This window comes from Zootoca vivipara, chromosome 11 (assembly GCF_965207765.1).
Source record: "Zootoca vivipara chromosome 11, rZooViv2.hap1.1, whole genome shotgun sequence".
Lineage (NCBI taxonomy): Eukaryota > Metazoa > Chordata > Lepidosauria > Squamata > Lacertidae > Zootoca > Zootoca vivipara.
The window spans coordinates 37,736,737-37,751,523 of record NC_142594.1 but is presented as its reverse complement, the minus strand read 5'-3'; the positions used below and the strand labels follow the sequence as shown (position 1 = coordinate 37,751,523).

Sequence of the window (14,787 nt, the reverse complement as noted above, 5' to 3'; positions counted from 1 at the left end):
AAGTAGAATTTCTGACAGATATTGAGTGAGTCCGTAAAATGATTAGAGTGAAAGGAGAGTAAAGTCAAGATAGAAGAAGAGGTTAAAGAAATAATGAAATGCATTTAAGCTAGTTGGAAAAATAAAGTAGCGTAACAAGAACGACTGGAAGTCAAGGCACTTGGTGGGTGTCTGTGTGGGGTGGGTGTGTAGGTATGTTGATATGTATAGTATAGGTAGGTATTATATAGAGTAATGTAGGTATGTTTTATGCTATGAATATAAGGTAGTGTGTTTTATATGTTAATAATAATAATAATAATAATAATGGAGAAAATACAGGTAACACAGAACGATAATGTTTGCGGTGGTTGCTGGATCTGTGTAGGTTTCCTGTGTATATGGTCTTACTGCTTATTCTGATAGTTCTACCAAGAAAGTTGTTACTATTTTTTAAGAACTTATTTGGAGTCATCCTCAATTAGATCATGGTACGTTCTTTTTTAAAAAAACTGTTTTCTGTGTTGCTTTTGTTCCATTACAAAAAAGGTGAGACGAGCCCACCAAAAGGTACATGGCGAAACATTCCCAGTATCATGAGAAAAACCTTTGAGAAGAAGCCATCTGCTGCTGGGACTTTTGGGGTCAGGCTAGATGACTGTCCCCCTGCTCAGAGCAACAAGGTCTGAGTTAAAGATCACACATTTACATTTTGCTTTGAAAATATGTCTTGTGTTCACAAAACATGGGGAAGAAGTAACTCTCTCTCTCTCTCTCTCTCTCTCTCTCTCTCTCTCTCTCTCTCTCTCTCTCTCTCTCTCTTTGATTTTTCAGTATATTCCACTAATAGTTGATATATGCTGCAAACTTGTTGAAGAGAGAGGCCTTGAGTATACCGGTATTTATAGGGTTCCTGGAAATAATGCGGCTATCTCAAGCATGCAAGAAGAGCTCAACAAAGGGATGACTGACATCGACGTTCAAGATGATGTGAGTGATGCCATGTGTATTTCTGCTTCTATAAAGTTTTCAGTTAACTATAGGCTAACGAGAATGCTCTTGTTTCTAAATTCTTAGAAATGGAGAGACTTGAATGTCATAAGTAGTTTACTGAAATCTTTCTTCAGAAAGCTTCCAGAACCTCTCTTCACTAATGGTGAGTTTTCTCTTCAAATCAAAATGGCCTTTTAAAAATAAAAGCCGTGTTGTAAATTCCTTATGGTAGATTAAACCAAAAAACTGTTGTGATAATTTACTCCCAGTTACTTCTGCCTGTTACACTACTGAATATATAGTCTAGTTCAGGCACGTCCAACAGGTAGGTTGTGATCTACCAGTAGATCACTGGATGTCTGTGGTAGATCACTGCTAGATCACTGGCACCCCTAAAAAAAGCTCACCCAAAATTTTCCTCCTCCCTAAAAAAAGCTGAACTATGACCTGAAGCCCTAAACAAAAATGGGCCTCCCTCCTAAAAGAAGCTCAACAAGTTTGACCTAACCCCCCCAAAACAGGGCTTCCCTTCCTTAAAAAAAACTCAACAGCTTTGACCTGAACCCCCCAAAAGGGGGTAGATCACTCCCAGTTCTAAACTCTGTGAGTAGATCAGAGTCTCTTGGGAGGTGGCCACCCCTGGTCTAGTTGCTTGATGAACTATTTTCTTCCTTCCTTTTCCACTTATCAAAAGGCATGAATTCAGTCGTTAAACATTGCTCTCATTCATTTCAGTGTTCCTTAACCCCAACCACCTTCTTTTACCAGTTTCTAAAAGGGATTTAAGACAGGGAATGGGACCAATAACTCAACTTTGGATACAGAAGGTCCCAGGGTCAATCCTGACACCTGCAGCAAAAAGGAGCAGGTAGAAGGCTATGGGAAAGTCTGACCTCTGCCTGAGAATCCTGAAGAGCTGCTGCCAGTCAGAGTAGACAGTGCTGAATTAGATAGAACTTTGGTATAACGTAGTTGTCTTTGGACTGGCTTGCACAAATTGTGGCCCAACTCCATCAGTCATGTTCTAGGGTGTCAGGTGTTAGGCTTTATAACACCTTGTTCTAGGGTGTCAGGTGTATAGGCTTTCGTGAGCCCCCGTGAGCTGCCATTCATGGTTGTTGAGTTGTATTTGGGTGGGCAGGTCACAAGTCATGCAGGCCTACTTGTAGGCAGGTCACTAGTTGTTGCTCACAAATAACGTGCTCAGAACTTGTTGCTGTTTCTGCAGTTGTTGCCTTTTAGAAGCCCTGCTCCTGTGTCTTTTGAGAGCAGCTTGAGACAGAAATTGAGCCAAGGCTTCACCACCTGCAGTTTATGTGTGCCAGGTTCCATGAAAAAGGTGGTTAAAGTAGCTGTTAAAGGTGGAGTTATATAGCTCTTGGAGGCTATGGTTTATATTAATATATAGTCTTTTGCAAAAAAAATATGTGCATGTCTGAGAAAAAACTAAATTTGAGTTGTTAGTCACTTAACCTTGGTCAATGAATCACTTAAGTAAAATCTATACTTTGATTTCTGTTTGGGAAACTCTTGTAATTTTTTCCAAAAAGAAAGATGGGAGATTGATATCAACAAATGCTGGAATAAGTTTGGACTTGGTTGTTTAAGAACAACACCCCTAGACAGATCTTTCCTTATTTGAAAGTGAATAGTTACAATACAATTAACCAGTAGTATCTAGACCAGGCATTCCCAAGCTGCGGCCCTCCAGATGTTTTGGCCTACAACTCCCATGATCCCTAGCTAAGAGGACCAGTGGTCAGGGATGATGGGAATTGTAGTCCAAAACATCTGGAGAGCCAAAGTTTAGGGATGCCTGATCTAGATGATCTGAAATTTATCCTAACATTGTCAGATGTAGGTAGTTTTATTCAGGCAAACTCTATACATCCATTATGGTTTTGTCCAAATGGGATAATAGTTTCAGATAAAGTACAAATGAATGGCAGGGTATAATTTTAAGCCTCATTTAATCACTGTTTGATAGAAATGAGGTGTGATTTTTTTTTTATAATTAAAATTCACACCATGTTATTAGAACCTCTTATGGATTTAATTTTTAGCCTATATAATATGTTTTTGTTGAATTTCTAGTAGACAGGATACAGGGACTCAGGCAGGCTGAATCATCTGCTTGCTTTTATGATGAATTTATAATGTGTATTCCACTCCTTTGCTTATGTCATACTGCATTTCTTTTCTTTTCCTACTAAAAAATATGTTAGATTGTATATGATGTTCTGCAATAAAATACAATTTTCTCTCTTCAGACAAATATGCAGATTTCATAGATGCCAATAGAAAAGTAGATCCTGTGGAACGACTAAAAACACTAAAAAGGCTGGTATGCTGATTTTATATACCCACTTAGGCAAATTATTTGTGGTTATGTATGATTCTTTTAAAGCTGTGTGATATAATCATGTGTTTCAGATCCGCGATTTACCTGACCACCATTATGAAACACTCAAATTTCTCTCGGCACATTTAAAAACGGTGGCAGAAAACTCGGAGAAGAACAAGGTAGCTGGATTATGTGTTCAGAGGGTTTATATTCAGGATTATTGGGGTTTATTTTTTGGTTTTATAGAGGATGTGAAAGTATGGAATTGCATTCCCTTCTGCAAACAAGTAAATCACATTTGTTTTCTTATTGTCAGATGGAACCAAGAAACCTGGCGATAGTATTTGGTCCAACTCTTGTGAGATCATCTGAAGACAACATGACACACATGGTTACCCATATGCCAGATCAATACAAAATTGTAGAAACACTTATCCAAAAAGTAAGTGAGTTTATTTCGCTGTCCCAGGAAAAATTATGCAGGCAGAGCTTCTCACTTTAGCTAGACTGGGTTTGATTCTGATTCTTCTTTTTTGATCTGTTCAATCCTCCTTTCCTTATATTTCGGCGTCGTCCACATTTTCATGATTTCACTTTTGTGGGATTTTTCACTTCTTTTATTTTAAATTGTAGCATGACTGGTTTTTCGCAGAAGATGATGCTGAAGAGCCCCTTGTAAGTACTGACCCTTAACTATTTGGATTCTGCCTCTCTTAATTTAGGCCTAACAGTAAAGTAAAGTATCTCTACAACGAGCACATATTCTCCATATGTGTGAAACTTGCTCACCACAAGCAACTTTCTACCCCTCTACTACTGTGCAGAAATGAAAATAGCAGATAATGTGCCACTTGCTGTTAAGTTGTCTCAAATAGAATAGTTCCCCCTCTCCATTCCCCTCTGTTTTGGGCGTGTGCCCCCCCCCCCAAAGTTTTACGGAAATGTATTGTTTTATTGAGGAATTGGTTCTTAGGTGAATTATTGCAGTTTACTAAACACTGTTGAATCGTGATGAAGCCTCTAACTCTGACACAATGATGAAGAGATCTTTGTTTATTAACTGTAGACAGCAGTTCAGGAGGAAAACACAGTAGAATCTCAGCCAGTGCCAAACATAGATCATTTACTCACCAACATTGGAAGGACGGGAGTATCTCCTGGAGACGTATCAGGTAACTCTTGCCTGGACAGTGTTAGTCTGTAGGCTAGAAAATTCTCTTCTAATGATTTGTAATAATCTCCTATTTCCTTTTATTTGCTAATAACTTGATTTTCCCCCAATCTAAATGATTGAAAGTGTTTTGTTTAAAGGAGAACAATGGTTAGGCATGTTGCATGCATGTTCTATGTTCGGGGTGCATTCTTGGACAACTGAATTGTAATTCTTAGACCATGAGAACTATGCATGCCACTATTGTGTCATTAACCATGGTTTTCATGTAATTCTTACCACGAGGTGAACAGGATTCCTGCTAGTGTGTAAGTGGTCAGTGGTATGGCAGAAAGCTTTAGCTTCCATGTTCTGTTCAAATTGCACTGATTTGCAAAGTCAGGAAGGCTTAAAGTTCACTTTGTTTGAAAACTAACCACGATTTTTCCCTAAGTATTTTGTAATAGGGTATGTTTCATATTTTGCTAAACAAGTTGCTTCTATTTAACGACTGCCACCTTATTATTCTGCTAAGTACTACTACTGTTGCAAAACTCTTACTCTCTTGGTGACGTTTTCCCACACTGCCACCATAACTGTTTCACTAACCAAGCATGTTGTTGATCACAAATGTTATCCCTTTGTTTCTAGTTTGTGTTTTAGTCCGTAGAAGACTTTTTTCCGCATTGTATTGAAACAGTCCCTCTATCCTGATGTTGAAACAGGAGAAGTGGGAGGAGTCTATCACACGGTGATGTCACTAGTGGACTCTGTGATGTCACTTATGGACAGCTGGAACTGTAGGAAGAAGGAGGACTGTTGCCCACATTGTAGCTGCCTTGTCTGCAGAAACCCCCGTTTCTTGTAAATGCACAAAGAATTAGTTGATCTGTACAGTATTTTTTTTTCTTTTAAAGAGTATTTGAACAGATCAGTGCTACTTTTTAAAAGTGTTTCTGCTGTTTCTTGTTATTTCTGAAGCAGACCCTGAGGAGAAATAGCATGGTATGGTCCACCAGTCTTTCTAGTCATTAGCCATGTGTCAGAAGGGGCATGGCATGGGGCTCAGCTCATTAATTCTGAGGTTGGGATGGGGACCCCCTGAGAGTTTGGAGAATGGCAAAGTCAAACGTTGTTTGGTCACTGTGCTAGCCCCTCCTTATCCCCTTTATAGCTGTTTAACCTCTGTCGTCGTTTTCTGCCAGACAGTAAAATTATGGTGTCCATTTTTCCATTTCATAATAGCGCTTCTTTTTTGATACGAGTACAAAACTGATAGCTGTGGAAATCTAGCTAGCAACAAATTGAAATTTCCTTAATGTGTAGCTCGGAGGAGCACCTGAAAATGAAACTGGGGCACCTTCACATGCGAACCCCAGGGCAAACAGTTTGGCAGCATACAAACATGACTTGCCAAAAAGAACATCTAAGAATTGTTTCAGAAGGTAGCCAAAGGCTCTTAAAAAAATAAAAAAAATAAAATTGTGCATGTTATTTACAGGAGCGTACAGAGTACAATCCTGAAAAGGTCTCTCAGCTGCGGTTTTGCAGGGCTGTGTATTAGGACATTGAATAAATATTAGTATTTCTGTTCTGCTTTATTTAGAAGAACTTGGCTCCTTTGCCATTTCTGTCATTTGAGCTGATTCTGCCTACAACTCACGGCATCCTTTCATGGCGGTGGCTTTCTGTGGTGCAGCTTGCATCTTTGTGAGCTCTTATTATCCACTTTGTTCTGATTATTTGATTTTTTTGTTACTTGTTTGCTCTCACATTTTGTTCTGTGCTTGTCTTCTTTCATACGTCCGGCATTGTCTATAGAGTGAGATCAAGCTCTGCAGTGATGACTAAAGTGCTCTATTTTGACTTTCTCTCAACAGATTCAGCTACTAGTGACTCTGCAAAATCTAAGGTAAATCATTGCACTTTTAAATTTTCTTCCAGCTAAATATTTATCGGCTGTGTTGCTTGCATACAGATGTGGGGGAAGTAGACAAATTCCACGCTCCTGGTATTTTAGTGCATTTCAGTGCAATCCTAATAGTGTCTATTCAGAGGGTCTTTCTCCCAGGTGAGTGGGGTTAAGATTTGCAGCTATAGTCTTCTAAAGGTCAAATCCACAAAAGGATTGAAAGTCTTTTATTGTAAATATAGATTATATTGCAAAAGGCACCGGCAGCACCACTGGTGCAAGAAGAATAGTATAATAAACAGAGCACTAGACTGTACTGTAATTAAAGGATGTTGAGTACATTCAGAAAACTATATATAATATAGTTAATGATAAGGTCTCTGCCATGGGTTTTCCATTTTCTGTTTTTATTTTTATTTTTATTTTTATTGTTATTATTATTATTACCACTACTACAATATTGTTGTTGTTTTGTTTTGTTTTTCACGTGTTTTTAGTATATTTTGTACATCACCCTGAGCTATATATGGAAGGATAATAATAACAGTAATAATAAAATATTAGGAAATTGCAGTCATGAATTAGCATTAGAAGATAGCATCACTGTTTGGATATTGCATACATAATATCTTGACTTTCAAAATACTTTTTAATGATCATCTTTATCTATTCTGACAACTTTTGGGGAGGGAAATATCTTCAACTAAGCAGATCCTAGTAGAACTTAGTAGGAAAGGGGTCTTTGGCCCACACTACCTTCCTTCTGATATTCTTATGTTCACTCTGGGTAGTTTATTCCTAAGACAAAGGGAGCCACTTCAACCAGGTGACTGTAGATCTGTGCTTATTAAGTAATTGGTGAATTTACTAAAGAAATCAACAGGCCCATTTCCGTTCAGTGACAATGGTAGAGCTTTCTCACCCTGCCCATTTAAAGTAATGCTTCTTTAGATGACACACATTTTAAATGTAAGCTTTTATTGTGTCAAAACAAAACATGGATTTTTGTTTTCTAACCTCTGAGGACAATTATGATGGTATTTCGTTTTGTTTACTTGTCCGTCCCATACAGGGTTCTTGGGGATCTGGAAAGGATCAGTATAGCAGAGAACTGCTTAAGTCCTCCATCTTTGCAGCAGCCAGTCGCAAGCGGAAAAAAACAAAAGAGAAACCACAGCCCAGCAGCTCCGAAGATGAGTTAGATAATGTGTTTTTCAAGAGGGAGCAAGGGGAGCACTTTTGCGGCAGTTCGGCAAAAGATAACCCACCTAAAGAAGAACCGGAGAAGGAAATGGCAGGGAGAAATGCGAGAACAGTAGCTCCAAAGGAAAAAGAGAACAGTGTTAAGAAGCCTTCTGTGGCAGCCATGGGGGAGGCTGTATTGCCAAGGAAAGAGTGCGGGCCCCCGGAAGACCCTTCAACACCTTACCACCAAAAATATATGAGATCGCCAAATCTCAGCTTCCGACTAAGTACCCAGAGAGATTGTGCAAGACCACCTGTTTTTCAAGCCTCTTCTCAACTGGAAGAAACAGTCTCTGACTCAGGCACAATGCTTAGCACTTCTTCACAGGCTTCTCTGCACAGATTCTCCTGTAAAAAGTTGGCCAACCCTGAGAGTAAATACAGTGAGTTTTTAGCAGCTGATGTCAGCTCCATCACTTCTGATTACTCCACAACTTCATCTACCACGTACCTAGCCGGATTAGATTCCACCATGCTAAGCCCTGAGGTGCAGTCAGTTGCAGAGAGTAAAGGAGAAGAGGCTGATGATGAGAGAAGTGAACTGATCAGTGAAGGTCGCCCTGTGGAATCAGACAGCGAGAGCGACTTCCCTGTTTTTTCCACGAGCTCTGCAGTGGAAAGGCTGTTCAGGGGGAAAGTGCAAGACGTGGCAAAGGGAAGCCGGAGGAACTCTGAAGAAAGCGAAGTAAGTTGCACAGAGGGAAGTTCAACGCCTAAGTTGGACAACCGCAGACTGTTTAGCTCACACAAACTTATTGAATGTGATACACTATCCCGGAAGAAATCAGCCCGGCACAAGACGGACAGTGAAGGCTCCGGAGATGCCAAGTGTGAGAAGGAGTTGCCAGCAGTGACCAAAATGTTTGACATCATGAAGAAAGGAAAGTCAACTAGCAGCTTAGCTGCATCGGCTAGAAGTGAGCCTGAAAAGCAGGAGCCCACATGGAGACTCAAGATTACAGACAGGTTAAAACTGCGGCTCAAGTCATCCGCAGATGATATGTTTGGAGTAGGCAGTCAGAAATCTAACTCTGCAGAGACCGCCAAGAGAAAGAACATCAGGCGAAGGCACACTTTGGGAGGCCAGAGAGATTTTGCTGAAATAAGTGTTCTAAATTCTTGGAAAGTCCAAGAGAAAAATCCCGATAGGGAGAAAGATGCTTCAGCTGTGAACCGGCTGAAGCCCAAATGCCCAGCACAGGACCTCTCCATTTCAGACTGGCTTGCACGAGAGCGTCTACGCACTAGCACAACCGACCTTAGCGTGGGGGAAAGTGGAGAGCCCAAGCAGGAGAACACTAGCAGAGTAGGAGATTCGTCAAAGACAGACCTCTCTTCGTCTGCAGAGATGTGGGCAGAGGAAGGTGGCTCTTCTTCTAGTAGTAGTTTGACTCTGGTTCCTCGAACACCAGTGTCGGGATCGCTACAGCCACTAGACCATGTTAATGGAGAAAGCTACCAGAATATGAACAAAAGCAACTTCAGCCCAGCAGTTGATGCCCATCCTCATAAATTATCTGGGACCCAGGTGGTTAGATCTCGATTCTACCAGTATCTTTGAAATGGAGAGAGAAATTCAGATGTCCACTACAGCAATTCAATTAGCAGCTTCTCTTTTAACACTTTCCCAGTTTTTCTGTATGTGTTTATTTCCCCCTGTATGATGTTACTTTGCAGCTATCAAAGGAGGTTTGTTTCATCTATATGCGCTGTGGGAAAATTCTTTATGGTGCATTAATACAGCCAGAATATTGGGTGGGAGGGTAGAGTCTAAAATATATATATATAAATAAATATATATAAATATATAAAAATAAATTTATTTTAAATAAAAGTATATTTGATTGCTGCATACACATGTGGAACAAAGCATCTAATGCAACATGTTATGTAATGTGTACATGTTTTTTTATGACTGACAACTGGCATTAGTATGCAGGAAAAAATGTTCTTTTGGCTTTAGTCACTAACAAGTGCCTCATAAAAAAAAAAAGTTCATTTGGTTTGTTAGGGTGCCATAATAATTGTTAAATTAGAGGATGTTAATATAAACAACAAATGAATACATTTTACCGGTAAGACGTTTCATGACATTTTACAAATTTTAACACAGGTGGGTACAGAGCTTCCATTCCTTAGGCATTCCAGTTGGATTTCTGAGTTTTATATTCCAGTTTTAATACAGTTTTTGAGTTTTATGTGACTTGAATTTTTAATCTTTCTGTAAAATAAATAACTTAAATGTATATACTACATGTGTATCTTTTCCTCAGATACCAGATTTGATATAAATGTTGTAACATAGGCGTGTAGATAGTGGATCCTGGATGGAACTGGTTTCTTTTATTGAGAATATAATTCTGCATGAAGACTTTAATGAATCCAAATCTGTATCATGCCTGTGTGCATACCCGCTTAAAACACTGGAAATAAAATTGTTTTGATGGTTCTTTGCATGGACTGACTTTCCTTTAAGGGGGAAGAATGAAAAATGTCAAGTTCATATCATCAAAGTTCACTGACTATACCCACCCAGTATGAGAAAAGGAAAAGTGGTTGCCCAAAAGGTCCATGATGTAGGAAATGGTTATTAAAATGACAGGTGAACGCTTTCAACAGGGCTTGTTTGTGAATTTTATTTAGGGATGGGGCTGATGGTTTAACATGGATTAATTGTTTTGCAGCCCACTCTTATTGTCATATTGTTCTTGCGAACAGAAGCCTCAGTACTGAGAATAGCTTTGGATATATCAAAGGCCTTGTGCAGGTTTAATGGGCATCTGTTTTGTTTTGTTTGGATTGTAAGGACTTCCCAGCTCTTTTGGGTGAGGTATGCCCTACTGTGAAGGTGGATGGTGTTTGGAGGAGATAATGTCAAAAGTGCCACACTGGGCAGGTGGAATCAGGGCAGATTCCCATGTTGAAATGATAAACATGTTTGCAAGATGGTGTTTCTTGCAGTCTTATGGTCTGGGGTCTTGAGTCTTAAAGGCCTTACAGTAGATTCTCTTGTAGCTCTGAGCCGAGGTATTATTCTCAAACTTTGAGGTATCTCAGACCCCCCTAAGTCACAAATTAGGAGTATGGCATGGTGGACATTCTGGATTAATTAACACAGCACAAAGGCTATAAGACGTGAAAGCAAACTCCTTGGTCACCTCACTGTTCAAACCTCCAGGGAAATTCCAGCTGCATTCATAGGAAGGAAGCCATTGCAAGGGCATTTTTCTTCCCTCCATCCCACCTCCTCTTCCCAGTTACTAGGGGTAGGACTTAGAGTAAGAAAATAAGGATTGGTTCAGGATTGGTTCACGTATGCATTCGGTTTTCACCATGAGGTTGCTGTGGTGTTAAAAAATGCCAACTTGCATGAGTAGCAACTTAACAAAAATACGTTGCCCCATGCCACTGCCTCTATAAGGCTGTATTTTCAAGCATCCATCACAAACACTGTGCTATTAGTTTTCAGGGACAGGATCCTGATTCATTCAAGAGCTGTGGAGTGGATGAGGTGGTTATTTATTTGTGTATGTAGAAATTTATACCTTCAGAGCAGCTGGTTGACAGAAGATGCAGACATACATGGACAAGTGCCACAAATGTTTTTGGTAGCTGCAGACCAACAACGTTTGAGGGAAGATGTGAAAATTGCATATTGGGGCAAATTCACACAATGGTAGCAGGGTGCTTTGTTTCTATGTAAGCTGATGGAACTTGTGGAAAAGAGCTAATAGAAGTAGTTTCAGTAGCCTGCAGTTCAACACATTTTAGAGCTGTTTGCAATGTACGCCCGTACAACTTTGATCTATTCTACGGGCTGCGTTCTTCTGACTGTACCATGACCTATTGAAATGTGCTAGGCCAGGGTTTAAAAGTGCGTTCATTCCCATTTTGTGGATTGAGTTCCCTATGGAGACCAGTCAGGTACTGATTATGAGGTGCTTTCATAGACAATTAAAAGACCTTTCTGCTTACCTTGGTGTTTCCTGACTGTATGCAGTTCCCTTTTGGTTCTTGAAGCTATAGTTGTTGGAATTATCTAGATATTTGAGATGCTGGTTTTAATGATTTTATGTATGTTGTGAGTTGCGTTGGGATTCATAAATTTATAAGTGAAAAGCAGTATATAAATAAGCTTCTTTGCACAAACTTGCTTGTATTCAGTCCAGATTGGAGTGAGGGTGAGATGTGGAGAGAAACGGTCTGTTGTACTCCTAAGAGGTTTGTTAATGAACCCTCATTTTAATTTAGTTATGAAGTGATATAGCTTCAGACTTTTATCTGTGATGCTTTATACACCATGTATGTTCGTAATTATTTATGATTCTATATATGCACACCCTCCTTGTTAGACTTTCTCTTTGGTGTTTTATAATCAGATGCCTTTCACTGTCACATCTGGGGCCAGCCCTAACGTTAGGCAGAAGATTTTGAGTGTCACAAGATTTCCAGTGTCATCTCAAACTCAATATATCAAAGTCCCACTTTATCATACTGTTGAGCAGATAGAAAGGCTTCTTTTTGTCTTTGATTCTTTTCTCCCTTTGTTCCCTGTGTTCCATCTTTTGTCAAGTCCTCTTGCTTCCACCATTTCAACATTGCAAAAATACAGCCTCTATTCTCTGCTCCTTTGGTGGAAACCCTGGTTTGAGTCTGTTGTCTCTTGCAACCTTTTCCACCTTGGATCGGCCCTTGTCTCTCTTATCCAAACCACTGCTTCCAAAACGAATTGCACCCCTTTTCCTTTGATCATATGATGCCCCTAATTAAATCCTTAGACTGGCTTGCTGTCTGCTCCTAGAGCCAATTCAAGCACTTAATCCTTCCATTTGATGTCTTCCATGGTCAGTTCCCTTCCCCTACCCCTTTCTCCATTTGCCATAAAGGACTATGGTCCACCATAGTCACAAGTACCCCTACCTGTAAAGCCTTCACTCTTACCACTCACCTCCCTCCACTATCTGAAAATATCTTGCTTCCTCTACCCTTTCGGCCTTTACTGCATGATGCTAGTTTTCTCCTGTGTTAGAGGCCTCACTGGTTTCTGGTAGATGGCAGGCATTTTGTGTCACTGGTCTCATGCTGCAGAACACACTCTTGAGGATTCGGCAGGCAGCATTACCTCCAGGCTTCTCTTGAAGAGCATTTTATGTCAATAGGCCTATGCAGTTGTCTAAGGTGGTCCTGATTGCTCAGCCATTTTAATGTCTTATGTTTTGCTGTGTACATGTTGTTCTGTGACACCCTGATATTTTATGATATGGCAGCATATATATTTTATTTCAAACCACTCCTCAACGTCTGCTGTCTCTGTGTAAGCCTTTGGAACACCCCCTGCCCCAGATCTCATGCCCTGCTGTAACTGAGATGTGACGGAAACACATTGTTTGCCTCTTTGTGCCTCTCATGTGCCTAATTTCAGATTATCAGGTCCTTAAGGGATGAGCCCTCTTAGATTGTAAAGTGTCACGCATCCTGATGGCAACTGTGTTAATAATATACCCTGAAACCTGAAAATTCAGGTGCTTATCAGAAGTTTGTCTTGATATTTGCCATGGCATTTGGATTTATGCCTGCTTTACCCAGACCCCAGCATTTCCGGGTTCAGCAAGATTGGTCAAAAGATGGACACCAGCAGTCAGTGAGGCACTGGCATTCTTAAAAATCAAGAGTTAACTTGAATGTCACCACCATTGCTTTTTTTGGGGGGGAGCTCTGCCCCTCTCTTAAATCAGAGTTCTCTGAGTTATCCCTGCTCTAGGCCTTCAGCAAATGTGTAAAATGTGCATGTTCAAGGAAGAATTTTGCCCAAGGGGCTGCTTGATTTGTGGGTTGATTGTGCTGGCTCTGCTGGCAGAAACATAATTTTGTTTTGTAGCTTTGTGTATGGACTTTTAAAATGATGTTGAGAACTGCCTCAAGCATTTGAAGAGGGTGGATATAAATAAAGTTAGTAACACTCTGGAGCAATGAAGGGTTGTAATACTGAATAATTGGTAATGGTGGAAGTTTCCTAAACTTCTTCCCCCAAATGGTATATGAACCGCCTACCACCCACCTTTCCACTTTTCTAGTAGCCTTTGTCTACAAGGAATAATATCAGCTAGTTGGAAATGGGGCTCTCGGAACCTTAAAAAAAATAAGGAACTTTCACATGCTGCATCAGCACCTAAGAATCCACCTTCCAAGTGAGCAGAAACTTTTCCTGTAAACTGAAGAAGTTTTTCAATCTTACTTTATTCCAATATAGATATATAGATATGGATATGAGTGTTTGTTTGTTTGTTTATGCAGAGGCAAATGTGGCCTATCCACTGGGTGGACTAATATGCAAGAACTTTATGTTTGTGACTTGCTCTTAGTGTTGTTTTACTTGCTTCCAAAGGTATGCAGTTGTTAGAGGTGTGTGCTAGACGTATCAACTATATAATTTGGAAAAGTTTGTTTTTTCACTATATATTTGGACACATCTTAAGATATTGTAACAAGATTTTGCGTGATGGTTCCTGAGATCAAGGAGCAGGTTGTCTTTTATGTCTCCCAAGTCAGCTGGCTGCCATTTTGGATTCAGATGGGAGACCGTCCCTTTGAAAACTGCACTAATTCTTAAAACTACTGGCTCCTTAAAATTCCTGAACAAGGTCACATATGAGGCTTCTGTTCACTTATATTTTTGCAGATTGCAGTATTGGGCCGGCACGATAAGCTGTCACGCATTATTATAAAACAAGCAAGACAAGCAGGATGTTGCCGTTAGTGGCAGCCACCAGTTGGGGATTCTAGGTTGTGGTCAAGCTGCACATGATGTAAAAAACTTAAGCTAATAAGGGAACATACTGTGGTGTGTGCGTAACACAAAAAATTTGAGACAGGAAGCTGCATTGGATCTCAGCTTCCCATCATGATTTCCTGCAGCAAAATGGCTACTTGTAGACAAGACAAGCCGCGCTGCTGGATCAGGCGATTGGCCCACCAGCATCCTATTCCACACAACCCACCATGACTTTAAAAGTGCCTATGCCCTTTTCCCCCAATAGGACAGATTGAAGAACATGCGTACTTATCCCACCGAAATCAATGGGACTAAAATGTGCAATGGCTCCACCCAAGTGCATTGGGGGGCTAGTATGAAAACTACGAAATAACTGATTAGTGACAAAATCA

At 40.1% G+C, this 14,787-nt stretch overlaps 1 protein-coding gene across 5 annotated transcripts in view; it reads left to right on the top strand.

Moving 5' to 3' along the window:
* Positions 1–10,072, top strand: part of ARHGAP21 (Rho GTPase activating protein 21) — a 107,139-nt gene extending 97,067 nt beyond the window's left edge. For 4 of the 5 annotated variants that reach the window (XM_088654009.1, XM_035129875.3, XM_035129876.3 and 1 more), the window contains 10 exons: positions 529–662; positions 814–969; positions 1,057–1,135; positions 3,243–3,316; positions 3,406–3,495; positions 3,633–3,758; positions 3,950–3,991; positions 4,383–4,488; positions 6,347–6,378; positions 7,451–10,072. In XM_088654009.1, the coding sequence (XP_088510135.1) occupies positions 529–662; positions 814–969; positions 1,057–1,135; positions 3,243–3,316; positions 3,406–3,495; positions 3,633–3,758; positions 3,950–3,991; positions 4,383–4,488; positions 6,347–6,378; positions 7,451–9,184 (2,573 nt within the window). In that variant the 3' untranslated portion in view covers positions 9,185–10,072. The remainder of the gene's footprint in view (positions 1–528; positions 663–813; positions 970–1,056; positions 1,136–3,242; positions 3,317–3,405; positions 3,496–3,632; positions 3,759–3,949; positions 3,992–4,382; positions 4,489–6,346; positions 6,379–7,450) is intronic. The other variant, XM_088654010.1, reaches the window with a different exon arrangement.
* The last annotated feature ends 4,715 nt before the right edge of the window (positions 10,073–14,787 follow it).